Source organism: Pygoscelis adeliae, unplaced genomic scaffold (genome assembly GCF_000699105.1).
Source record: "Pygoscelis adeliae isolate BGI_AS28 unplaced genomic scaffold, ASM69910v1 Scaffold13, whole genome shotgun sequence".
Lineage (NCBI taxonomy): Eukaryota > Metazoa > Chordata > Aves > Sphenisciformes > Spheniscidae > Pygoscelis > Pygoscelis adeliae.
In genome coordinates, this window is record NW_008824499.1 from 4,708,382 (window position 1) to 4,735,550 (window position 27,169).

At 40.3% G+C, this 27,169-nt stretch overlaps 1 protein-coding gene across 1 annotated transcript in view; it reads left to right on the plus strand.

Annotated features, from left to right (window-relative positions):
- IGF1R (insulin-like growth factor 1 receptor) overlaps nt 1–27,169 on the plus strand; it is a 245,803-nt gene that overhangs the window by 204,117 nt on the left and 14,517 nt on the right. Inside the window, exons 5-18 of the mRNA XM_009321543.1 lie at nt 1,084–1,228; nt 7,799–8,013; nt 10,010–10,136; nt 11,478–11,716; nt 12,190–12,357; nt 12,563–12,767; nt 17,148–17,434; nt 18,948–19,084; nt 19,421–19,580; nt 20,643–20,748; nt 22,147–22,217; nt 24,503–24,732; nt 25,025–25,135; nt 25,699–25,703. Coding sequence (XP_009319818.1) covers nt 1,084–1,228; nt 7,799–8,013; nt 10,010–10,136; nt 11,478–11,716; nt 12,190–12,357; nt 12,563–12,767; nt 17,148–17,434; nt 18,948–19,084; nt 19,421–19,580; nt 20,643–20,748; nt 22,147–22,217; nt 24,503–24,732; nt 25,025–25,135; nt 25,699–25,703 — 2,206 coding nt within the window. The remainder of the gene's footprint in view (nt 1–1,083; nt 1,229–7,798; nt 8,014–10,009; nt 10,137–11,477; nt 11,717–12,189; nt 12,358–12,562; nt 12,768–17,147; nt 17,435–18,947; nt 19,085–19,420; nt 19,581–20,642; nt 20,749–22,146; nt 22,218–24,502; nt 24,733–25,024; nt 25,136–25,698; nt 25,704–27,169) is intronic.

A 27,169-nucleotide genomic window follows, 5' to 3' on the forward strand; every position in this document is an offset into this window, starting at 1 on the left:
AGAAACAGCAGCATGTGGATTATTTCATTCATGGTCCCACTGCTACAGGTACGGTTTTCCCTTACAGGAGATCTTCCAGTTACGCCAGGCAAGGGTGGGGTTTTTTATTTTTTAAGTATTATCTTAGAGTGCTGAAGAGCATTTGCTTCCTCGCAACTTATTTGGTAGGGGAACCAAACATTGGTATTTGGTAATTGGGCTTTCCAGCCATCTGTTAGGAATTCAGTTTGTTTATGGCAGCAAACACACCCCATAGCAGCTTCTCCCATCCTGAGTGCTTAAAAACTTCCCCTCGCAACTGCAGTGTAACTTCACAGGATAATGACACCAGGCAACGGGCATGGGCTAGGGATTGCTGGAGGTAAGGACTTTAAAGCTTGAGCCTTGTGAAGGATGGGGTGTTGCAGACCTATGCAGGGACAGTATAGTTCCTAGCGAGGGGGCAATACTGAAGAGTAGAGCTTGCTCTGCAGTCATTTTAATAATTTATTATAGAAAATCACCTTTAGCAAACTATATGGAACGTGGTCCATGGCCTGAGGACATCCTTATGGTTTTATCTTTGCTGTTTCATCAAGAGTTCTCAGTTTTGTAGCCAAAGCTTTTTACGTCACTGAAAGCAATGCTTTGTGCCCCAGAGAAGACCAATAGCATACCTCCACCTCTTCATCTTCAGTCTTGTTCTCTGTATTCCAGTGGCACTTTCTGTCTGAGCTTTGCCCTGTAGCCGAAGAGCAATTCCAGTCTCAGGGATGTGTACATTTACACAAGGGTCTTTTCATGCCTGCCAGAATGCTGGCTCAACATTTGGTGCTGGCTTCACAGTGCAATGTCCATGGAAAAAGCAGGTATAGCAGTATGGAAAAGCAAGACTGGTTTTCCACTGTTGCTCTGTGGCTTTATTTTGCCCTTCAACCATCTGTCTGCACAGGCAACTGTTACTGGGGGAGGAATACCAGTGTGTCTCGTTTTCAAAGGCAACAAATACAAACATTTTCTTTACTGAGCTAATACTGCATTAAGCAGAATAGCAGTTAAAGCTATGAATTCTGCAATAATAAAATTACTCTTTTCTTACTGTAGATAACATCGCCTCAGAACTGGAGAATTTTATGGGTCTGATTGAGACAGTAACAGGGTATGTGAAGATTCGTCATTCCCATGCATTAGTCTCCCTGTCTTTCTTGAAGAACCTGCGGTATATTCTGGGAGAGGAACAGGTGGACGGGTAAGTGTTCAGATATTTGTAGATGCAATTTCACTTTAATAGAAAGCAGCAGAGAATAAGTCTCCTAATAAACATTCACGTACCATTTATAGAATCTTCTCTTCCACTACTATGCAGCGTCTTTCTCCTAATGAACACCATTGCACAGTCATTGCTCATTTGGATTACTGTCCAAATCAGCATATTAAATTGAGTATATTAAAAGTATTTTTACGGTAACTTTGCTGTTGTTTTTCTCTTCAGGTTTTTCTAGGGAGATGATAAAGTGTCTTTGTTCTTTTTGCTCTGTTTGAGAAAAGAGCGTCTTCAGAAACAATTGGATTTCCTTGCGATTTTTTATTGTTGCTTTTAGCAGAGTTTTATGGAGAATGTCAGCTGAAAGGAAACCTGAACTTTACTAACCAGGGGGTGCAACTGGAAGTGACCCAACTAGTATGAAATAGATTGCAAGTTGCAACTGTTTGCAGCTCCTTGAAATGCTACTATTAAATGAATTATCTATCAGGCAGGAAAAAGGCTGGTCAGGAAAAGTGAAGTTGATACCTTGAAATGTTTACTGTGGGTTATATTGCTTCTATAATTACACAATGTGTGATGCTTTTTGCTGTATATAACTCCTCTTTTCCTATGATGGTAAGAGGTAGTCGAGACAGAAGTTTTTATCTCCACAACTTGCAGTGCTGAGGTGTGGTGATGGTCCTTCAGCAAACTGCCTTGCTCTTTCTCTTCCTGAATCAAGTAGCCATCCCAAGTTTAAACCAGTGTTCTCTGGGAGAAATGAGTCTCCCTCAGTCATGACAGACCTATTAAATGAAGAATTTTGGGAAATCATGTAAGAAAAGGTGGTGGGAGGGTCATGGGAAAGGTTGCTTGTGTCTGATTTATCTGCCCGGACAGGATAAAGTTACAGCATGAGGGATTCTTCACAACCTCCCTCTTTCTCTCAGGCTAGTCTTTGGTCAGCCTTAAATTCTTAAAATTCCACCATCTGACAGAGCGAGTTAGAGGGCAGCTCTTCATCCTGCACTTGAAAAGCATGCTGTCTTTTTCAGTAAGAACACCAGCTCTACGGAAAAGCTTGTTTCCAATTGCAAATCCTAGAGGCTTGTCACTTTGCCGAGCACAAGGCTCATTCAGCCCACTTACGATGTGGTGTGCTCTCACAGCTACTCCAATTATCGATATGTCTTTTTTTCTCTTCCCCTCTCTCCCTTGCTCGCTTTAAATATGAGTTTAGCTTTGTGTTTCAAGTAGTAATTATGTTTGTGGTACCTTGTATGTCAGCAAGCAGAGCTGATATGAAGGGAAATAGCAGGTTTTTAAATCAGATTCCCAAATAAAGAAGTAAATAGGTGCAGCTTTGAAGAGGAAAACGGGTCCGAGTGGGGGACGTAAAATAGATCTATAGTAAAAAGCTACTTGTGCTAAAATTCCCCCGTGCGAGGAAATTACTGCAGTTACATACTTTGGGTCAGGGCAGTCTCTTTGCTTGGAAAACTCCTAGCATAATTTAGGCATTACCACAGTCTAAATAACGTTTCCAAAAATACTTAGATGGAAGTAGGCACCTGGCAAGGAAGGGCTGAGCTTGAACAATTACTTTGGCAGAGTTGTGGACAACAGGGAGTGGGGTCTTAACCTGGGAAATACTGGGCTGCTGGAACAATAGCTGTTTATGCCAGCATTGCCTTGGGGGGTGAGCGGGAGGTTAACTTAAGATCCATTATGGTAGATGTTCCTTACATGACTGACCCCACAATCACTGTCCCTTTTTTTATTGAACCGACTATCAAAACAGTACTTCAGTATTTCTTTCTTCCTTATTCAGTTGCTGGTGCCTGCCTTGGTTATCACAGAAAATGGAAAGTTCAGAGGGAATTTACTTTGTTTTCAGAGTATTCATTGCCTCTTTTGAAAACCACGTCTGTAGTGAACATGCTCCCATGGCAAGAAAAAAATTTCTCTTTGCAAATAAACTGAAATGGAGATGTGCTGGAGGGTTCTTGGTGTCTGTTGCAGGATTTTGATTCCTAGTCTGGCATTCACTCTGCTGGGCGCCTCTGTCCTCTGCTGGGGTGCTGTGTGTTCATTGCTGTCATCGACTGCAGCTGCCCTGTTGATGGATGGCATGTGGGCAGCACTTCTCAAAGCATCTCCAGGTTGGGTACCTGGAAAATGAGCAATTTGTCATCTTCAGGAGCAAGCAAGGAGATGGTGACTGAGGAAGAGTTCCTGTTGTGGCACCGACCGGCTGCTGACATTGTGTTTCAACTGCTGCAGCAAACTGGGGACAGTCTCTATAAAAGCAAAACACCCGCCCCCCCATTTTCTACATCATTTTGAAGCAGAGGCATCAGTAGCTGTCAGGCTTGTTGGAAGGTGTGAGCAGGATCTCTAGCTGTTGTACGGCTTTTCACTGAAGACTTTACAGTTTGTTTTCCTGGGATCATTATTGTCAGATTATGGTGAATTCAGACAGTCGGCACGATAGCAGCAAGGCTTGTTCTAGCCATGGCATTTCAACAAAGCAGTCACCCTGTGTGTAATTTAGGAATGAATAATGCCCTCCGGGCTGGTGGTAAACACAGGTGGTGAGCATGTCTGCAGTGGCAGGCTGCCATGGGGGAATGCTCCTCGGCTTTGTTTTTGTTTAAGGGGAATCTGTAAAGACACTGTTTCTCAGCTGTCCATGTGTAAGTGAAGTTTCAAAAAGTGAGTTGGGGATTTTGTACACTGAAGTGTGAGGCTGGGTTTGTGTGGGGGTTTAAGCAGCTCATCAGTTTACTTTTTCGAACCGGACAAGAAAACACTGAACTTTAGTATTAGTAAGGTCCATTACTTCCAAATCCATGGGTTAGTATAAAAGCCCCTAGTTTCCTACCCATGAATTTGCATATGGAGATGCAATTCTTGGCCAAAATTAGCTGTTCCTAAGTTGCTTACAATTTATATTAGCAAGGTGTGTGTAGGTATCTATTAGAGACAGGTATGCTGTTAATAACCTCAGTGGTTCTGTTTGAAGTGCTGGTAGGCAAACACAGGCAAAAGAATATACCAGCATTATTAAAACATTAGCAATGTTTTGGAAATTTGATAAAGTTCAGGCTTGTAGAGAAATGCTGAAGAACAAACCTATTGATAGACAAACCATCAAATGGAGCATTTTGTTCAAGTATTGTTCTGTTGTGGCGTTGTGCTATATATGTTTGACTCTGTTGTCAGGTCCTCATCAGGGATCAGGGTCACACTGTGATACAGGTGTAGAACATATACCATGTTAATAGACAGTTTCTAGCCAACATGTAGCATGTTTTGTGTATGTAAAGCAGTAAGGGTTTTCCTTTTCTCCTGTCTCTTACTGGTTGATGACCCAGCTCTCTGGTCTAGGGGGATTTTCTGTCTTTCTCGTCACTGTAGCACTGAGAGATGAACATCTTCTATTCTGTATGTCCTGCAGGGTTGCTCATCTTGTCCCAGGGTAGTCAGTCTGCCATAAACCTCTGCTGCCTGGTCATCTTCTGTAGCCAGCTCATCCACCGCTCTCACTCACAGTCCTCTGCCAGTTCTCATTCCCCTTTTGGTGCAAGTCACTTGCCTTTACGGATCATGCATTGCTCTCTTACTAACAGTGTACTTATCTGGTCATTACCCCTTTCAGGAGCTTTTTGTGTCCTGTACTCCATGGAGGGGGAATAAAGGGTGATTGAAAGCTTGTTGAAACGTTTTCATCAGCCACATCTCCTTTTGGTTTGGATTTCATGTTCTGCCTCATAGCTTTATGACGGGTGAATGTGCACAGATGTAGTATTGCATGCAGATACAGTGTGAAGCATGTTTTTAATGTATGCATTCAATAATTAAGTGGCTGTGGGTGCTCTGTAGTTGGGGATATACATCATGTTGTGGGAATTCTCTCCTGTGGGTGTGCATGGGTTATGCAGGTTGCCTTGAGGCTTTTTATGGCAAGCGTGGGACCAGATGTGCCGCCTCCTCCTGTTCAGAGGTTTAGCCTGTCCTTCAGGCCATAATTTCCAGTCATTCCCCTAGTTGCTGTCTCCAGGGTTTGATTGGCAGTGCTTTGTTTTCCTATAGTGAATCTTTTATTCTTTCCATGCTATCTTCCTTGGCATGCTGATTTTTTCCACAGCTGTTAGAGCTAAAGTCTGATATAATCTTTATTTATAACTTTATAACCTAAGCCCTAAGTGCACTCTGGTTGCCCTCTGCTCCACCTTTCAAGCCATGCAGCACAGCACCTCTCCTGTGACTGAGACTGTATATAGCCCTCCAAATGTGGTTTCCCTGGTGCTTTGAACAGTGCTAGAATAACTTCCACTAGTTTATACTTTCAATGTATATATGAACCCTTAGGACCTGTTTGCCTTGCCTCAGATGGCTACTCAAACTTGTGCAGATGGCTTTAATGTATGAGCCACGGTAACTCCCAACTCTGGCCCAGTCACTGTGCAGTTGTGTGTGCACACAGGTGTGTGCTCGATTTGCCTCATTTATTCACACTCTTGAAAGCCTAGCCACATTGCTTTAATACAAGAATTATCTCTAGTGTCTAAAGCATAATTGCCACAGTTGGGAGCAGGAGACAGGCTAGGCTGTTATTAAATATTTAAGATCATTTCTGTAGTTGTGGAGCCACACCTGTGTTTATTATGTTCAATCTGAGTTCAGCTTTTTGGGTCTTTCCTGAAAAGCTTAGTTGCCATCACTTATTCACGCGGCTAATTATGGTGAAGTGTCACCTTTTCAGCAGTGCACAGGGAGCTGCAGGGATTTTAGTCATCTGTAACAGAGTAATAGGTGTCTCAAATAAACACAGGTTTTGATGATGTCTGTCAAATCCCACATGCAGTTTAGCACCCTTGTTCTCTCCTGGCAAGATGCATTTAAAACACAAACATGTATGTGCTCCCTTGTCAACTGAGCACATTCTTCTCAGCATCTGTCTGAAGTGGTACCAGGTATATAGACTTCATTAGCAGTCAGGTCCTGGATAATTAGGGGATAGTTGGAAATAGGAGAAACCACTTATCTTTCACATTGTTCTGAAGATAGACTCAGCATTTTGGTATGTTATAAGAAACCCCAACTGTGGTCTGTGCAGAGTGCAACCAGAATGCACAGTTTTCACTTCAGGTTGGGTGAGGGAGGAATTAATGCTACATTTTAAATGAAGTAGTTGAAGGAAAACCATAAATGAGTAGCATGTCAGCTTCTTATGAGTCCCGTGGTTTGTCTGCCATGTTACCCTGCAGAAATGCTGACTGTAGTTAAAAGGATGTGTAGAAAGCCTAGTTTAACTACATTGATGTGGGCTGACCAATGCAAAATGGCTTGCAGAAGTTGCAGGGCTTCATTGTGTTAATAATGGATTTTATGTTGAGGTAGTTAACGTTGGTGGGACTTTCCACAGAAGAGTATAATAAATGCTGCCATGATGGGTTGGTTTGTTTTAGGTTCATCAGCTACACAGACCTTCAACTCATTTCCCAATTGTGCTTTCCTGTCTCTACCATCCCAAAATGCAAGTGTCTTTGCAGGTGTTGTCTTGCTGCCGATGTTGAGGCTATAATCTTGCTTTTGCTGCACCTGTTTTTGGGTTTGTTTTTTTTTTTTTTTTTTTAAATTCACGCACAATTGAGTGGTACCAGGAATATCTTCTTAATATATAATAGGATTTACACACACAATTTTGCATATAGTATCTGTGTCTTTTTCTGTCCCCCTTTTTGTGTTTTTTTTTTTTTTTTTTTTTTTACAATTCAGCACAATTGAGTGGTACCAGGAATATCTTCTTAATATATAATAGGATTTACACACACAATTTTGCATATAGTATCTGTGGAAATAAAGGATGTTCGTGTTATTCCACTGCTGTGCTTAGGGAATGGGCTCAGCACATGCTGCTGCCTGTGTTGTTAGTTCTGTACTTTGAAGTGTGGATCCTGTGCTGTGCAGTCAGTGCAACTGTTTACTGTCAGGTTCTGATGTATAGGTGCAAGTGTACTTGGCACAATGTAGGAAATCTTTATTGGGCCAAGAGGTAAACTAAGACAGAGAGGCAAGGAAACATCACTATGCAAACTCTTCCAGTTGCTTTTGTAAACATAAGCAAGACAGCTGTGTTCACGATTGTATTTTATTGTCACAACTGCCCCCTGCTTTTCCTCCCGTAAGGTATGTAAGCTTATTGCTTCCCATTTGGCACAAAATGGAAAATCCAGTGTAGAGACCTGCTGTTCAGAGGACATAAATTTATATTCCTCATAGCAGCTTCTATACAATTGTTAAAACACATGTTAGAGTGGGCTTTACATGGTGTGGTGTCAGCCGTGGAGTCCTGTGTTACAGTCATTTCCCTGCCCTCTGACCAAAGTGAGCATTCAGGGAAAACTTGCTCCATGGGAGAGAAGAAAATCCTTTACTCTGCTGAACATCAATTTAAAGTAGTAAGAGGAAATAGAGTATTTTAAAGTTTGCTTATATGAAGGTATTCTTGGTTGGAATTGGCTATGAATGAAACATAATATTTTTCCTTCAAAAATTTCTTTCTAGGAATTATTCCTTCTATGTGCTTGACAACCACAATCTTCAGCAGCTGTGGGACTGGAACCATCATAACTTGACGATCAAGGAGGGGAAAATGTACTTTGCATTTAATCCTAAACTGTGTGTTTCTGAAATTTACCGTATGGAGGAAGTTTCAGGAACCAAGGGACGACAGAGCAAAGGAGATATAAATCCAAGGAACAATGGGGAGAGAGCCTCTTGTAAGTAAACAAACAAACAAAAAAATCTTAAGGCAAACTGCATAGGAGAGTGTCACCAAAAAAACCAAACCAACACACTGCCGCGTTGCTGACCATTACAATATTTAGAGTTTAGAAATTACAGTAGGCTTTCAGTCGTTCTACTTGTTCAATTTTTAAAATGTAGCTGTGAAAGTATGTTCGCATGCATGGAAAATTATGTGGTTACATAGTCACTTTCTCACCTGTAAAAACCATGACGAAGACGACTGCGTTCCAAATACCCTTTTTTGTGACAGCAGCATCATATAACAATAGGAACATACCTGGGAAATGGGAAATAAAATGTAGTGTTTTGGTACATCCAACGAGGAGCAGTTTCTCTGTTTCCTTCGCAAGTGTACATCATTATAGGTATTTTCCTCTCTCGGGTATCTACTCTTTCTTGATACTAAGGAGGCTGCTGAATAACAATTCCACAGACGCCAAAACAAACTGTTTCTGTTACGTTCAAGCTTCTTTCCAGCTCCTGCCGAATATTGTACCTTGTTGCTAGAAGTGCTTGTTGTAAACTCAATTTTCTGTGCTTTATTTTCAAATTATTTGCTTTTGAATTGAGAACACTTTTTAGTGTTCTACAGTGTTCCTAAACTTCAGTGTCTCTGCATTTAAGTTTGGATTCTGCAGTGGTCAAAGTTATTGGAAAGTCCTCTTTTGGCTTTGGTGGTCTTCACGTCAGGTCTCCAGGTGTAACCAACACATTTAAAGGCAATCTCTCATCTAGGAATTAAGACGACAGAATGCTTACAAATTTGACCTCAAACTCTTAGAACTGACAATGCGTTTTTGTTTGGTCTATTTGTGGTGTTCTTGGAGCTGAGTAAATTTAAAATAGATCTTGTGTATAAGTCAAGTCCCCCTGTTCTGGATGGTGTTTACAAAACTAGGACACATACTCTGCTGAATGTCTCTTTAGGCATGATGCATAAATGCAGATGGCATAGATTCTTGTTGTAAGTATACTCCATTCTTTGCACATTCAATAGAGCAAAGGCTTGCAGTCCTGGAGGAGTTACAGACACACAGCCAGTCCTTACTACCACTGAGGCTAGTGCCAGCCGCTGCCTGTTTTTTTAGAAAAACATTACAGAAAGCTTTCTGACTCTGAGAAGAGGAAAAGAATCAACAAAAGCTAAACTGCCTTTGAAAAGATAGCACCAATAGTGCCAGTGTACATGAGGGTGAAAACCCCTTTATTTTCAGAGACTTCTATGGAACGTTAGAAACTAACTCACAGTTGACACTTAGAACACAATTTCTTCATCCAAGAATTAAGTTTTTTAAAATGCTTTTTTGGTTTGGATTGGAAAGCTCAGTGAGTTGGTAGTGGGAAGCCATTCATTTCAAAGCTGCCGGCTTCCATCCAGCTCTGTTCAGAAGAGTAGCTGGAAACTGCTGCCATCAAATGGTTGTGCCGTATATGAACTGAGTTTTGGAGTTCTTGGTCCAGCCTCTCATGAATAGGAATGTAAACTCCTTTGTCCTTTCCATGTTGTCCATTCCCCAGGAAAACAAACTGTAGTTGTCAAAAGTTGTCCTGGACAGTGAGAACCCAGAGGCCAGTTACTGCTCTGCACATGCATTGGAGTTGGATGATTAATTTAGTGCTTCTAAACCAGTCCTGTGAATAAACAAGACTTCCACTCCTTGCTCAGGGAGAGTCTGAAGTAGTTTTTGAGAGCTTTCTGATGATGCATTAAAAGAAAATCTGCTTCAGAAAAAATAATAACAAGTAGCTCCCACATACTCTAAAATGGTTGCCAAGGTCACTGCTTACCCTTAAGCACTCAAATGTAGTAGGATGAAATAAAAAGCTCTACAAAGGCTGTTGGAATACTGTGGTATCGTAGGCGCTACTGGAAAGGCTAATTAGCTAAAACTGATACCTAAGAAACAGCAAAAACTAAGAGGTGATGTGATGCTAACTCTTGTCATGTCCTGTCCTTTTGTGTTGCAGGTGAAAGCCACATTCTGCGTTTTGTTTCCAACACTACGCTCAAGAATCGGATTAAATTAACATGGGAACGGTATCGCCCTCCAGATTATAGAGATCTCATTAGCTTCACTGTTTACTACAAAGAAGCGTAAGTAGATGTCATCAGAGACTAATTGGGACATTCCAAGGGATAGTAGACAATTCTATTCTGACTGTTGGTTTACTAGAGAGAAAAAGTTAGTCAGCAAAGTCCTTCGGGTAGTTCCTATTTCATGCAGTTTAAATACCTCATCCAGTTCACATATTTCATCCTCAAGTCCCACTTTTGTTCAAATTCTTTTCTTGGTGGAGCACAAGGTCCCTTTCAAAAGAGGATTGTTTTGATTGAAGCCTACAAATGGATTCCAAATCCATCAGGAAGTTTCAAATTTGAAAAAAAATTAGATGGATGGCTTGGCTGTTCCCGGGGATCTAATTTAGAGCTCTCCATAAGTCGTGTCGTTATGTTTACCAAGATCTTTTCCTTCTCTAGTCATAGTACTGACTAGAGAGCATCACAGGTCAGGAGTTTGCACTGTCACCTTGATGACTTGTCTGCTCAAGGTTTGGGGTTATTTAGGTTATCTAGCTTTGGTAGTTTTCTGCATTAGTATCTCTTGATAATGAAGGAGTGGGGCAGTTACCGGAGAGGTCCGAATTTCTTGGGAGGTGTCTCTGCTGTTGCACATCCTTGTAGTGTCTCAGATTTAAAATAGTCAAAATACATATGAGCACACTAATAACTCTCCAAGCAGTTTGGAGGTGTGAAAGGGAGGTCCAGAATGCTGGTAATGACATACGGAGCAAGACTGTGAGACACAGAAGCACAAATTGTTAATGTCCAGCATCGCTTGAAAAAGAGTATCATTGTGATGGTGTACTATGATGCAATACACTTAGTGCTGATGAGTCTATAGTAATTAATAACAAGAACAGTACTTTATATGCTCTTGCACCAGTGTTGCGACTTATGAAAAGTAGAACCGTATGACTATATAAGTGTGTTTCTATTGGGTGGAAATAAAAGGGAAAAAAAAGCCTGTTGGACTGGTCAAGGCCAGTCATGGAAGTTTGGGTTCTTTATGGTAAAAAGCTCAGCCACTATCAGTAACTGTTTTGAGTTGCTTCTGTTTCATGTATGCTTAGCTAAAGTCTAAATATGTCTGAAGCATTTCACTGTCTGTTTTGGATAAAAAAAGAGAAATTTAGTGTTGTCTTGGAGAACCTTGCCTTGTTGCTAGTGACTGAAGGTAAGACCTGCAGCTAAAGCTGAACTCTGAATTTTGTAGTGCTTGGAAATAAATACAAATTTTATTCTGTTTTATTCTGCTATGGAAAACAAGTAAGCTTTTTGTTTCATTGAACAACACTGAAGTGAGGCACTCTCATAAATACATGACAATTTTTAGGAGAAAATATTTTGTACTGTTTTTTTCTTTCAATATTTCAGACCATTCAAAAATGTGACGGAGTACGATGGGCAAGATGCATGTGGCTCCAATAGCTGGAACATGGTCGATGTTGACCTGCCACCGAACAAAGAGAACAATCCTGGAATTCTGCTGCAGGGATTGAAACCTTGGACTCAATACGCCATTTACGTCAAGGCTGTTACCCTCACAATGATGGAAAACCATCATATTCATGGAGCAAAAAGTGAAATTGTATATATACGAACCAATGCTGCAGGTGAGATCCTGGGCTCTTGGGTAGGAGGTTGATAATGCTGCAGGTATGCTTATTATATTATTATGCAAATTTTTTTAATACAGAAATTGAATTTATGTGCAGATGATGTGCATAATGCTAGAAAGTTTCAGTAATTATGAAAGCAGCGTTAAGATTTGAATTAAAACTCTCATTGTTCACACATTGATTTCATTGGGAACTATGGGAGTTTTTTGGAGTTAGGATTTCAGACTTTGTTCCATTGGTAAAGGTAAATGTAAGTACAACTTTGGATTGGGACTGTACGTGGTTGCAGTTGAACCCTTAATAACCGTTGTTAGTGGGGCATAAGTACGAAATCTTTTCTTTGAAATAGGATGGTGCGTGTTTTTGCAGTACAGAAATGGATTGGGGTTCACTTTGAAAGCTTGCATCGAGATACATTGTAGAATGCTCTAGATTTAAATACCTTCCTTTTCTTTTTTCCCCTCCAGTGCCATCCATTCCCTTGGATGTTATTTCAGCATCCAACTCCTCATCCCAACTGATTGTGAAATGGAATCCTCCCTCTCTTCCCAATGGCAATCTCTCATACTACATTGTACGATGGCAGCAGCAACCTCAGGACAGTTACCTTTACAGACACAATTACTGCTCCAAAGGTAGGAAAACGAAACATGTTTGTGTTGAAATGCCTGTGACTCTCACCTGCCAGTGCACTTTATTTACAAGAGCTAAAGTCTGTCCCCTGCTTCACAACTCTTTTGTGAATAACAACAAGTAGAAGGGAATGGGTAAACATGGATTGTTGCTTATTCATAATACGGAGAGAAAAGAAACAAGCCACCTCTGTTCTTTTCTTTGAAGATAAAGTCCCAATTCGAAGGTACGCTGATGGGACCATTGATACAGAAGAAGCTACTGAACCCACCAAGCCAGAGGGCTGTGGGGGAGAAAAAGGACCTTGTTGTGCTTGTCCCAAGACAGAGGCAGAAAAGCAAGCTGAGAAGGAGGAAGCAGAGTATCGGAAAGTCTTTGAGAACTTCCTTCACAACTCCATCTTTGTCCCCAGGTAATGGATTTTGGACACTTTCTCTTTGCAAGTGGGGCTAATAATTTCATTTTTTAACATTTCCTAGAGCTCAGGCTTCCTGGACATGAAAGCATCTGTAGATAACACCTGAAACACATAAAAATTGCCTTTCCTTTTATGTAAGACAATCCGCAGCCTTACTTTGCAGTTTCTTTTACTCACTAATTTTTGTCTCTCTTTCTCAATTTTATCTAATAGTGAGGGTTATTACCTATATTGTTCAAGGGCTTTAGTGATGGTTTCTTTTCAGAGTCAAGAGTCACTTGAGGAGCTCTTTGTCTATAAGGGTTTCAGAGATGAGCAACACGTGGCAGACAGGGTTTCAGTTGTGATCTTTCTCTAAATAGCTATTTAAGTGCTTGTGTTCCTAAGCTGAAGATTTATTTGCCTTTGAAATTGAGGGCATAGTCACCTCACAGAATTGAAACTGGTCTTCCTTTCTCACTGCACTAATTGCAAAGGGCATATTGGTTTCCTGGGTCTGTGCTGCAGAGAAATATTAAATATGCCCATTCTTCCATGATAAACACTACCGCTTACACATTAAATGGAATAGTAATGATTTTATGCTGCAATGTAGAGTAGATACTACTGAATTAATTGGTGATTTTGATCCTTGAGTTTCCAATTTATACTTCATGTAAGCTGTTCATTCTTTAGATAATTGGATCCTAGGGCCTAGCACACAGTGTATAGCTGTTATGTTACAGTCTCTAAGTAATCAGATTTCAGTTGTGCATGTTCTCATTGTCTCTGTTGGCAGGTGAAGTTTATGGTGAAGTCCTGCGCTTGAGAACTCTAAAGTGTGTTTTAGAGTTTTTAGGTTTTTTTTTTTACTAATGAGTAAAAGGCTTTGCTCATTAAAACTGGCTTATTTCACTCTCCACTGTGATTTTTGGACCTTTATTCAAGGATGTGTGGATTGACTTGTTTGGGGTTGGGACTGTGATGTGTGCAGAGCTTCTTAGCTTTGTACAAAAAATGAGGAACTAAATACTGCCTCTCTTTGGAAGTGCTAAATGTTGTATCTGAGCTGTGTGTGAGTCACGTTTAGCATTTGTGGTTGAACTTGTGCAGTGTGTCCCTACTGACGATGAGAACCAGCAGCAAAGGTGAGGTAGAGAGAAGTAACAGCCACCATGACTGGCCAGGATGTAATTCCTAAGCAATGTGAAACCTTGTAAATGTGATCTGATTTTGGGCTTGATGAAATAGCACAGCAAGGAGTTTTGAGAGGCATGTGTCAGGTCTAAACTACTTGAAAGTCTGTTACAAAGGAATTTTTTTATTTCACCAAAGCTTTGTCATTTAACATGCATTTTTTGTCTTCTCCCAAATTTTCTTGCATTCCCCCTCCCAAAGGAAACTCGTAGAACCTTGAACTCAGACAGTAACAAATAAACTGACCAGTTCACAAAGAATTTCCTGAAAGCTTGACTGTTTCCCTTTTTTCTTAACTTACTGTCATAAGGGTGTGTTTTGTAACAGCAAGGGCAGATAAGGTACAACGCTCGGAAATAGCTGCATAACTAAGCAACTTTAGAGACTGTATGTCAGGGAAATTAAAGATTATGAGTTAGTGAGACATCTCCATAGGACAAATCCAAGCAGCTCGTTACTTGCTGATGTCTTTTTTTTTTTTTTCTCTTTCCCAAGGGAGAAGTTAGTTAACGTTTTAATGCAAGCCTCAATAGTAGTATTTGTTTCCAGTGTTCTACCTGTCTCCAGGATATTATGAAAGAGATGCAGCATGTAATAGAGCGTGAAAATATTTGACTGGGTGGTTTTAAGGTTGTTTAAAAAGCCTGTTGACCTAATCTTGTGTGCAATGTCTGGATGACCCCATGTATATTACTGCAGTGGTGAGGTAGATTTCAAACATTAGGACTATGGTCAGTCTTGAAGAGACACTCAAAACCACAGGAGAATGAGTTATTCTTCCAAGTTTTTTGGTTCTCTAATGAGCAGGATGAGACGGGTTCTGTCTGTAGTAGAAGGTATCTGAGGAGTAACATGAAAATTGCCATAAAGTATGAGACAGCTAGCTTTTACGTTAAATGACCCACACTTTTTTTCTTCTTTTAATTTCAATTTGATTTAATTTTTATAGTGTTGTTTTCTATTTTTTCTCTTGCATTTCTCTTCCTTCCTCTCCTTTAACAGAATAGATGAATTTTCATGTTTTTATCTCTAGCCTTTTCCTTATTTCCGTGGATGCTTGTTTTTTGTCTTTATCTGTGCCTTTCATGAAAGCAGGAAGCTGCCTGACAGAAAAGCAGTGGTGTCAAATCTCTTGATGTTTTAATCATGTTTGCCTTGTGGTTATCCTGCAGGTCTTTTTCTCTTCCTGGTACGACTGTAGTTTTCACCAACAAGTTTTGTGTTGCTTTCTCTTTATCTTTTTCCTCAAAGGCAAATAGGACTGTGGGGGTTTGGGGTTTTTTGTTTTTAGTTTTTTTTTTTAACTCCAGTTACCACCAAACAGTTGAAACTTCATGCATCCCATAAAAGCAGTGACAGACAAAGTCGTCATGCCTTTTGGGTTCTTGCATTGGCACTTGCTTTTGTGGTTGATTGAAAATGCACTTCTTATTTTCACTGCTTTTATCACAAAATCTGTGCAAATGCTCATCAGTTCAGTGCTGGGCATCCTGCGTGCTTTTAGCGGTTCAAAAGTTTGTCCTTCCCACTGAATTAAAGCAGTAAATGAATATTCATCCTAAGCAAGGTGGATAGCATTAGTAACTTCCATAAATACCAGTGCAGAGGAGGCGCAAGTGTTTACATCTCCTATGAAATTCCTCCATACCCCACTGATAAGTTGTGACATTCGCTTGTATGTAGGTTAAAACGATTTCTTCATATAGGAAGTTTTTTCCTTGTCTTCGTTTATTTCTGTGCTGTGGTTTACATGGCATCTGAAAGTGTCAGGAAGACTACTTGAGACATAGTAAAAGGATTTTGGAAAATTTTGTAGTGAACTCCTAAAAAAAATTTCATCCAACCTCTGCCAGAAGATTTCAAAACCAAGCCAGCCTGTTTTTGGCTCTCCCTGCAGCATGCTGTTTTGTGGCTGAATGTACTAAGACGGTATATTTGACAGCGAATTAACTTCTCCCGTTGAGTCATCTTTCTTCCTGTTGTGTGTTTGAGGGAGGCCTCATTTGCCTGATTTGTAACTTGCTCTCTGATAGAAATGTGTTAGACTTCACCTTTGTCCTTGATAACTGTTGCACTGACCGGGTGCTAAATGGGCACTGGCTAAGTGATTTCAGGTGGGATAGGATTCAAGCCAAAACTATTTTTGTAGAGTGGCTCTTCTTACATTCTTCTTTAACTCCCCTGGTGCATTGCTTTCCAGGTGTGAGCAGTCCTGCAAACTTCAGAGACTAGGAGAGCGGGAGCTGGAAAAGGCAGCTTGCCCGATGTAGTTAGTCCTCCTGTGCAAAACAGCCTTGGATCTGACACAAGACCAAGTGACGAGTGTAACATGTAGCAATCGTGTTGGTTGCTAATACCATCCAAATGTTTATAAGAGTATTTTCATATTGATGCTTGTACTGATAGTCAGGCCTGTCTGCTACAACAGTTTCTTAGACTTGAGGATTTATAGCAACGCTACTACTTTCTCAAGTTTTTAACTCTGCATAAATTTCATACAGATGCCTGTAAGGCAAAGCAAAGTTGCTCTGTGAACTCTTTGCTACGCACAATATTAGTACTGTGTTTTCTCATATAGGAAAATTGTTCCTTTGCAGAGCTTTTGTTTGGGTGATAGAAGTAGAGATACACAAATTACCACACATTAGTTGTGGTTAACATTCATGGTCTTCAGCTACCTTCCAAGGTTTCTTTTCTCAGTGCAATACATTCAAAGTTCTGTAATTTCACTGCAACTGAAAAGAAAGTTAAGCCTACTGGGAGTTAGCTTTGCTAACCCAGCAAACTTCAAAACACTTTTTTCCCTAACCTTTTCAACCTTTAACATTTGATTTTTCTTTTAATTGTCAACATTACTGTCATTAAGTACAAATCTAGGACGCTTACTGAATAAGAGTGAAGCCATTTTTGCTTTAGTTTGTTGTGTGAGGTCAGAAGTTTGCACGTTTATCTTGGGGCGCAGTGTGAGCTTCAGAGTTTTGATTGGTTTCTGACCAAAAGAGAGAGTAATAGGATGTGCTGACATGCTGCAGGTTCAGATTAAGAGAAAGCTTTCGTCTTGTTTTGCAGTTTCCTTTATTTAGCTTTTTTAATAGCAGAATTACCTATTTTACTGGGGGTTTTTTTTTGCACAAAGCTGGAGGAAAAGTGGTGTTTCTCTGAAGAGACCTTTTCTATACCTGTCTGTTTGCTCCACAGACCCGATCGGAAGCGGAGGGATGTGTTCCGAATCGCAAATGCCACTTTGGCCACTCGAAACAGGAACGCGACTGGGACAGATCACTTCACCAATGTTTCTGATGCAGAGGAGAGTGAGGTGGAATACCCGTTCTTTGAGACCAAAGTGGATGGCAAGGAGAGAACTGTGATCTCCCATCTCCAGCCTTTTACTCTTTACCGCATTGATATTCACAGCTGCAATCATGAAGCTGACACACTTGGTTGCAGTGCTTCCAACTTTGTCTTTGCAAGAACCATGCCTTCAGGTATGCTCTCACAAGTATAAAGTTTTGTTTTATTTTTTTGGGGAGAGATCAATCTCGCGGAGGACAGGCCTTCCAAAAACAGTTAGAAAAACATTGGGGTATAATACGAAAATGCTATGCAAGAAAATAAATTGGAACTATGTAAAACTTTGTTACAGTACTTTAATGTCCTTGACTGGTCTCGTGTGTACTGAGTGATATGTATTGAGTCTATCCTGTGATCTGGTGAAAGGTAGAAGTGTGTGCATTGACTACCGAGATAATTATGAGAGAATCTGTTTCCCAGCGATATAGGTGATAATCACAGACATGGTGGGTTGAAAGGTTTTATTCTTCAGTTCCCTGTATGCTGAATAGAGACAGGGCAACGTTTCTCAGCTAATGTTTAGTTTTGCTGTGTTCACTCTGAACTGTTTGCAGATGTTAGGGTTTTGCTGGTGGGAATGTTTGCCAAATGTTTCTTCTGTCACAGAATGACCATGCATTTGTCCAGCCTGGAAACAGGAGGAGTACTGTGTTGCTTTGTGCCCAATTGCCGGCATCTAGAGTACTTCAAATAGGAAGCATTGAATGCTGTACTCGTGTTTGGGACTTTTACAGATTGTACTTCTTCTGAGAAGAATAGAGATGATTTTAGTGTAAGCTCATATGCATCCAGCAAAGAGCTTCTGACTCCAGCAGATGTCTGGGAATATTTGATGCAGAATGGTAGCAATTTTGTTTTGTTTCTGGAAGGAAAGACTATCATAATCCAGATCGAGCTGTGTCAGTAAAAAAGCAAAAAGTATTGCTTATTTCAAGGAAATAAGGAAATCTGTGAGATCAGGGAAAAGGAAATAAGTGTTCCCAGATTTTCAGTGCATGCCTCTGAAAACGAAAGGCTAAACAATTCTGTTTTCTTCTAAACCTAACAACTATTTTTTAAAAAGTGGTCTTTTTTCTTTGACTGAAACTGTGTTCATATTCCTGTTACGTTTTGAATAAAACACACAGAATTATCAAGGATGAAACAGGGATAAAGCAATTCCTGAATTGCTGATGAGATTCCGTTTTAAACTGTGACAGATTCCCTAAGACGATGTTTTAGGAAAGGGATGTCAGTGGGGCAGATCTTACGTCTTTACAGCCATTTGCAGACAGGTTGCTGTTTACAGCCATTTGGTGGAATAGCTGTGTCTACACCGTTTTGATGTAGTGGAAAGTTTGGAAGGAAGAACCAGATGCTGATAAACGGGTCTTCTGGCACACAGAGCATAGTGACTAACAGAGCCCATACCTGGTGAATCTGTATACACTGCACTGTTTTTCTGGCAACCAGCAGTTTAGACTCTGCTGATCTCTCCAACAGGCCCCTGGCCAATGCATTTTGTTCTCTGGATCTTTGAATAGCACTTAACTGCAATGCTTCAATTACCTAAAGAAGAGTATGAACCTTTTATTTTCCTCAATTGCTGCATAAGTTCCTGTTTCAGTAATAGGTGTTCTTCTCACATCACTTGTAAATATTTTACAGAGGGAGCAGATAACATTCCAGGAACGGTAGCATGGGAAGCAAAAGAAGAAAATACCGTCTACCTGAAGTGGTTAGAGCCTGCAAATCCAAATGGGCTGATACTAATGTATGAAATCAAATATGGGCAGCATGGAGAGGTGAGGATTTGACATTTCTCTGTTAAGAATTGCTGCTTGTAACTCTAATTTATACACAAAATGGGATCTTTCTTACCATGCTTCTGTGCAGTGCTGCAGACCAAAGATAGAAATTGTGATTTCAAACACCCAGCACCAACCAGCATGCCATTCCTTTGTTTCATTTATTTTGACAGTTTTTGAATTGCACATATCTCCTTCAGGTGTTTGAAGAAAAACTGATCAGATGGGGCTTTTAGTTACAAAAATTAGCTTATCCTGCAGCCATATTGTTTTCTCAACAATGAAGGAATGTGAAGATATTAATGTGAACTGTAAATTGCTTTTTTCTTTTAGGAGAAGCGGGAATGCGTTTCCAGACAGGAATACAAGAAGCTTGGAGGAGCTAAACTAACTCATCTGAACCCCGGAAACTATTCTGCTAGAGTTCAGGCCACTTCATTAGCTGGAAATGGGTCATGGACTGAGCCAGTCTCTTTCTATGTGCAACCCAAATGTAAGACGAATGTTTGTTGGTTGTGTCAAACTGGGGGATGATTGACTTTTTAATAATTCCTGATGTTTACGTATGTAACTGGGCGTATGAGCCTCTTCTCTATACTCTGAATACTCCTCTTATTTGCTGATGCTTCTTTGGGAACTCTTCTCTGTTCCATTCTTTTGGCAAGTGTTGACAACCAGGAGGTGTATCTGAGGTGTGGTCCTTTTCTTGCATGCATTGTACATACTCAAGAGGTGCAACCAGGTGGTGGGTGTGTAGAACACACTGCTGTGGCTTCCTGTGATGTACAACTATGTTGGGAATGTAACGTTAGCCATAACAACATGGAGTTGGATTGTACAAAACCTGTGGCATTAAGGCAAACATGCTTTAAATTGCAAAATAATACAAGAAACAAATAATTTGTTTAGCTTTTTGGCTGGCAGGTTTTTTAAATATCAAGATGCTTTTTCATATGACCTGTTCTGAGTGACATTTGATAAAGATAACATCCTGATGAAAGGGTGATGCTGGTCCTGACAATGGGAGTAATTTATATTTTGGAAGACGACCACCACAGTGTCCACAGAGACCCTCTCAAGAACTTCTGTAGTTGTAGAGCAGATACATCCACAGAAAACTGGAACTCCATCTTTCATTCCTTTTTGGTTTTGTAATTGCTGGGCTTTGAAGAACTTGAAGTAAAAAGCAGTGTGTCTATATTCTGAATATAAGTATAAACAATTGCAAGGTGAACAAAAGGTGGAAAAAGTGAATATGCAAGTGAACAATTGCATATTGTTCACTGAGGAATGTAAGTCCTTAAGTATAACTTGTGAAAACAAACTCCAGACAGGCACTGTTCTGTACAAAATTAATGCTTTTCACTGGCTGTTTTCTTGTTCCACTCATCTGCAGTTAGGGAGTGTTTCTGAGTACGTTTTTCCACATCAGACAAGAAAATGAGTAGTTCGATTTCTTCCCTGTATGGAAATACACTGAGTGGGTTTTGGATGTTTCTTTGTTAATGGAGATTTTATAGAAACCCTGATACAATTGTTTTCTTGTTGGTTGCAGCAGCAAACTATGGAAACTTCCTGCACTTGATAATTGTGCTCCCTATTGCTTTCCTGCTCATCATTGGGGGTTTACTGATAATGCTGTACGTCTTTAACAAAAAGAGGTGAGTTGTATATGCTTGTGGTTAAAACTGTTTATTTTCAATCTGCCCATGGAGCAAGTTAGAAATTAAAAAGGGAAATGGCATTCAGAGGACTCAAGAAGCTGAAGTAGATTCTGTCTTGTTGGTGTGTAAAAGGAGGTGGTTTAGAGTTAGCAGCAAGCATCTGGCTGCTGCTTGAGATATGAAGAGGCTTTTCATTACAGTATCATGTTTGAGAGGCAAGAGGAAGGGTTGTCAGGAACATATCCACTGGGACAATGATGGCAGGCACTGAACCTATATAATCAGAAGCTTTGACTGAAATATGGGTCGATATAAATCATGAAAACTTAGTTCAATTTAGGTTAATTTGATTTCTTGCAAATTCTAGAGGTTTTTGTTAGTCTTTATATCCACTTAAAAAATTACATCCTGAATAGTCCAGGGGACTGTTCTATTTATTTGTGGTTTTCAGTTTTGTTTTTTGTAACTAGTGATTTATGTTTTTTATTTAATTGAAATACATAATGAGAACTTAATGGAAGTCAGTGCAAATATTCAGCTTTGCAACTTTCTAAATAGGGAGGTTTTCTATTACACTCATATAAATTATGCTCATTGAGTATCCCATTATTTCCAGCTCTAATTCATTTGTGTGCAGACAGTAGTACCAGTTCTCCTCAAGCACTCCAGAAAGGGCTTTTTACCTAGTGAAGTACGATACCTGCTTGGCCTTCCCTTGGGCTCCTCTCCTAGGTGAAATGCCTGATAACTCATCCTTCTTTAAAATGTTGTTCTAGCCCACAAGAATGTTTTGTCTTTGATTTTCTGATGTCTGATTGATAATTTTATTTCTACAGCCTGCCTCCTCCAAGAGCTCTCACAGTGCTGAATAAATATGTCTTACTCTGAAAATCACCTCAGTAAAATTTGGGGGGAGGGGCAGTGTGTGTGTTTTTTTTTTTTTTTAATGAAATAATAGAAACACTTATAAAATAGTTGAATGGAATTCCCTATTAAAAGCAATTTTGTCCTTTGCTAGATCGCTTCTTTCCCACAGTAGAGCAGGTGATGTTAAAGTATGTTCTCAGCCACAGGTCTCCTGGGTGTATTGCCATACAGCTGCCTTTCTTAGAGGAAGTTTACCCAGCAGCTAAAAGTACCTTGTGTTTATGCTTTTTTGGTGCCGATTTGGTATAAAGATGACTGCAGGTTTCCTGGGAAAGCTATTCAGGGCTGTTTTCCCATTGATTATGTGAGGTAGAATAAGAACTTGGTTTGTCCCCTTTGTCTGAAAAGCTCTCCACGTACAGTAAATAATATTCTGTGGTTGAGCAAACGGTGGAAAAGCTGTAGAAGAGGTGGTCTGAAATTTACTTAGGCTTAAAGATTAAAAAAGAAAAAAAAATATTTCAACAGGAACAGTGACAGACTGGGCAATGGAGTACTTTATGCTTCTGTGAACCCCGAGTACTTCAGTGCTTCAGACGGTAAGTGTGGCCTTACACTTCTGATGCTTTTACTTTCATATATTCTGTTCGTGTCTGACTGAAAACTCTAAAAAGGATGTGGTAAAACCATTTTCTCTCTTCATTTTATCAGCACAGCCATAGAATCCGTCATTGATAATACATAAATGTCACCTGTCTATTGAAACTGGGGAGTTTTTGAAATTTTTCTGTAGTTTATTCAGCTGAGGCAAATTTGGATGCATTAGTTTCACTTTCAGACTATCATCTACTCATCCAGTGATGTTTTCACTGGAATGAAAGAAGAATTCATGAATTCATTGTCTTTCATGTTTGCCCTTTTAAGCCCTATTCTGACCTATCGGAACAAACCCACTGCTTGTTTCTATGTACTTCTCACATGGAAAATAGTAACATTTAACAGAAAACAATACTGTCTCCTCACTTCCCATCCCAATAAAACTCTCCTACAACTTTTCACAGTTAGAGAAAGAGAAAAGCAATATTGTGGGCTTCCAGACATATCACATGCAGAAATTTTGTATTAGAATGAGCATGGATGTTCAATGTAATCCATATTGTTTCTCTTAATATTGGGAGTGTAGATAAGCCCATTTTTCTCTAGCTGGCAAAACATTTTTTAAAGATAGTTTCAAATTGACCTGATTTATTGTGACTGATGTATATATTTGGCAATGACAATATTTAGAGGTATTAAACTGTGGCAGTGTTTAGATCCCAGCTGGTATACTTGTGTTGAGTGCTCTGCTAACAGAGTGAAATAATTGTAGTTCTGAAGTCAGGTGTGGAGTTTTGGGGGGCATCTTTAATTTCTTACAATTTTCTGTGGGAGACATAATGTGGATAATGCTCAAGTCTTTAAAACCATCCGAGAAATAAAAATTCTTTAAAACAAAATTGCTGTTCCTTAGAACAGCGTGCTCTTTATGGTTTTGCTTTCTGTATGCCTGTATTATTTTCCTCTACTTCACTATCACAGGAGGTTGTGCCTGCTAATGGTGTAGATGAACTTCTTGCCAGTTCTTGTGTTGGCTGTCCCTGAGCAGCAGCAGGAGCTGAATGAGCCTGACAGTCCAGGGATCCTCAGCTCTGCATCTCCAGAAAGCCCATGTACTGAGATTGCTATGAGAAACTGGAAATGGAGAACTCTGGAAACGCAGCTTTCTGGCTAAATGAATTGCTTTAAAAAAAAAAATAAAATTAAGAAATACAAAAAGCAACAAGGTTCCCACTGGAACCCTACTGCTAGATAATTAATTCCCCCCCCCACACACACACAGGTGTGGTTGTCTGTAATGAGCATGTGCCCATACTGTACGGATTCTGTACGTGTGGAGCTCTTCAAGTGCAGGAGGAAATCAGAACATCAGACGGATTTCCTTGAGGTATCAGTTCTTCTGTTTATGGTTTAGTTTGGTGCTACTGCTGTAGACTTCTTTCTGGAATAGTGTTTCCAAAAGCCCCCAGGAGGCTAATGGGTTTGCCACAGTGGCAGCAGACTCTTTTACTGTTATTTTTTTATAGCAGTACCATTAGGGTTAAAGGTCTGTCAGTGCTCATGCTATAATCCTCTATTTTTGCATCCTGTCATTTCATCCAGCCAGAGCGTGTGACACAACTGTCCCCTCCTTTGGTGACTGATAGGCAGCAGCATCAGTGACTACTCAGATGTCCTCTTGCCTGAGGCAGTCCTCCCTCCTGGCAGTCACCTTCTGAGATCTCTCTTCTGCCTCAGATCAAAGATCTGCAGCAGCAAGTTCTGCCTTTACTGGTGCAACAGTGTGTATGCAAGTGATCAGAATAGTTTCATGCAAAGAGCCTACTAGATCAGAGAGTGTTTCCCTCTAGTCATAAAATCAATCTGTTAATAGAGAATACAGCAGACACTAAACTGATACAGATGATCAAGTATGTTTGATGCTGTCTGGAAGAATTAGAAAACCAAGGATCCCAAGAAAAGCTCAAGCCTAAAGTATTGATTCAAGCCTCTTCCCACCCTGGTTTTGTGCTTTGAGGTTCCTTATTTCTATCCCATTATGTCAGTACCATAGTGAGGCCCCTTCAAGTCCATCTACACATTTCTTTAAGATTTATCTGTATGCCAAGCATCTACATATCTCTCTATGGGAAAGATCATGGACTATTTGCATACATTGTACAAGGTCTCAGCATCGTGTCTAGTGGTGTTTACAGCAAAACCGTTTGAGCAGTTGGTATCGTAAAGCAGTGTGTGATCACACCACTTGCAGAAGTGGAACATCACGGCCTGTTCTTTCTCTCCTCAGTGTATGTTCCAGACGAATGGGAGGTGCCCCGTGAGAAGATCACCATGTGTCGGGAGCTTGGGCAAGGCTCCTTTGGAATGGTGTATGAGGGAATAGCCAAGGGAGTGGTGAAGGATGAGCCGGAGACCAGGGTGGCCATCAAGACTGTCAATGAGTCTGCAAGCATGCGTGAGAGGATAGAGTTCTTAAATGAGGCCTCAGTGATGAAGGAGTTCAATTGTCACCATGTTGTAAGTCATGAAAATGTAACAATGCTGTGATTCGTACAGCCGTGGTGCTTATTGGCATGAGGGTTCAGGGCACGTCTTCACTGACTGAAGTGGGAATTTGGGATTTTAGCTTCAACTCTGCGCAGCTTTATAATATTGTTGTTAAACAGGAGTCAGAGAGTGGAACCAAATCTACCTTCCAACCTTTCCCACAGGCTCATGGGTGTTTGGGGCTATGTATTGACATGAATAAATTATTACTACAGTTCAATTAGCTGTATTTGTAACTGAATGTTTGGTTTTCCTCTTCCAGGTTCGGCTGCTTGGTGTTGTTTCTCAGGGCCAGCCTACACTGGTTATCATGGAGCTGATGACACGTGGGGACCTCAAAAGTTACCTGAGATCATTGAGGCCAGACACAGAGGTGAGTCACGAGTTGCTGGATGTTTTTTTATTTCTTCAGTTAGAATCATCTTGAACGAAACAGCGTCACGTTGGAAGCAGCAGGCAATTAGCCTTTCTTGCCCTTCTCCTTAAGCTCTAAGAACAAAACATGAGCTGCTCTGTGATCTGCGACACCTTTTTTTCATGAGGTAGCTATTGCAAATAGCCCGGTCTACTGCATGGAATAGGTCCCTTCTTGTATTACTGAGTCCTGTTTTCCAGATTTGAATTAAATCTCTTGTCTAATCTAATTGCTCGTCAAGATGTTAAACAGAAAATTAGCTAGTTGAAGCATGCGTGTTAGGATAATTGTTTCATGTTGTATAACCTGCCTGTTGCCTCTGCTGGAAACTAAAAATCTAGTATCTTAGCTAATGCATACTCCAATATGTAGACAACCGGTCTAACAGCTAAAATTGCCACATACCATACAGGGTCTGAAAAATAAAGATGACACATAGGTCACTTGCCACTGAAATCATAGCAGACTATGTAGAAAATGAGCTCAGCAGCTTTTGCCCTTGATCTATAAATTCCGATGAGAATAAAGGAACGGAACATGAGCACAATACGTGCACAAGAGAATGAATATGGTATAAATGGTGGACATTGCATGTAGCAAGAGCAGATTGCTTAAGTGATTGGATACAGAAAATAATCATACTGAATACAGGATTCAGAAAATACCAGTAGGACTCTGGACCAAGGGCTTGACTAGCATTTATGATAATGTTTCAGGTTATATTAAATAGTTTTGGTTGAATTCAACGAACTTCATAAAAAGGGACAGTGACATTATATAGAAATTACCAAAATGATGAGTTCTGTACTTGGCTTTTCTGTCTCGTATGCTGGTGCTCTCCAAAGCAGTCTGTGATAGGCCTGTGCCTAATTCCTTGTCTTCCTTGATGTGCCATGTAAAGAGTTGAGTGAAGTCTTCTGAGGACCTGTATGAGGAGGAAGGCAGGATGCTTCAATAAGGTGTGGATGGAGGGCTTGCCTGATCACTGGCTTTACTGATAACTTAACCATGCAGCTCCCATACCTATCTCTTCCTCCTGGGGATTCAACTCACATTGGTCCTTCTGGGCTTTCTTGGTTGTACCTTCTTGGCTCCCATAGGGTATGTTGCATTCAGCTCTTTGGGAGCCTGGGAGTAGTGGGAATGGCTCATTATGTCAACACAAAGTAGCACAGTTTGAAAGTGATGATGGGACTGGACATGAACACTTCCCATGGAAGGTGGGTAAGGGACCATTTAATCTCTGGATGGGGATGTGATAAAGTTCAGTGACTTGATCTGTGTGCTTTACGATCTTTGTCATTAGTAGAATTCAGCATACGAGGCTCTAGTTTTGGTTACTCTGTCAGTGATGATTATCCAAGGGGGGTGTAAATCTTAGGCAAATTCATACTGATAAGGGATGGTGGGACTTAACTGATTGCATATGAATACCTGAACTCCTTCATCCATGAGATTGAGAATGGCAGAAGCCATTTATCCATGGGTGCTAAGGAGTGAATTTGCTTCAGAAGAAATTGTCCCATAAGCTTTTCTCCTATTTACAAATTGAAGTAATTCAAGAGACATCTGGTTATGGACAACTGGGGAACAGGAAATGAAATCATTTCACATCTTCTGGTTGTTTGTGAAGTTAGTGAAACAGTAGAAATCTTTAAAATAAGCTGTCTGCTTTGTATCTCAGAACTTGTGTGGCGGAAGGATGGACATTCAAACTCCATAGATATAAGATAACATCCTTATACCAAGAAGTCTTTCTGGCTTGTATTCCCTAAAATAAAGTGGCCTAAAAGAGCTATGTGGGAGTTCTGTTTGTAACCCAGCTTGATATGACCGGTTTTGCCACTAAGCGGATTCTATGGTGTACATAATCATGAGTTTCTGTTTAGTCTGGATCATGTCAGGCTGAATTGTGATAATGTGATTTTTTTTTTTTTTTTAATTTAAAAAAAAGTATGTTGCAGTTTGATGTAGAAATAGTTACTCTTCCCC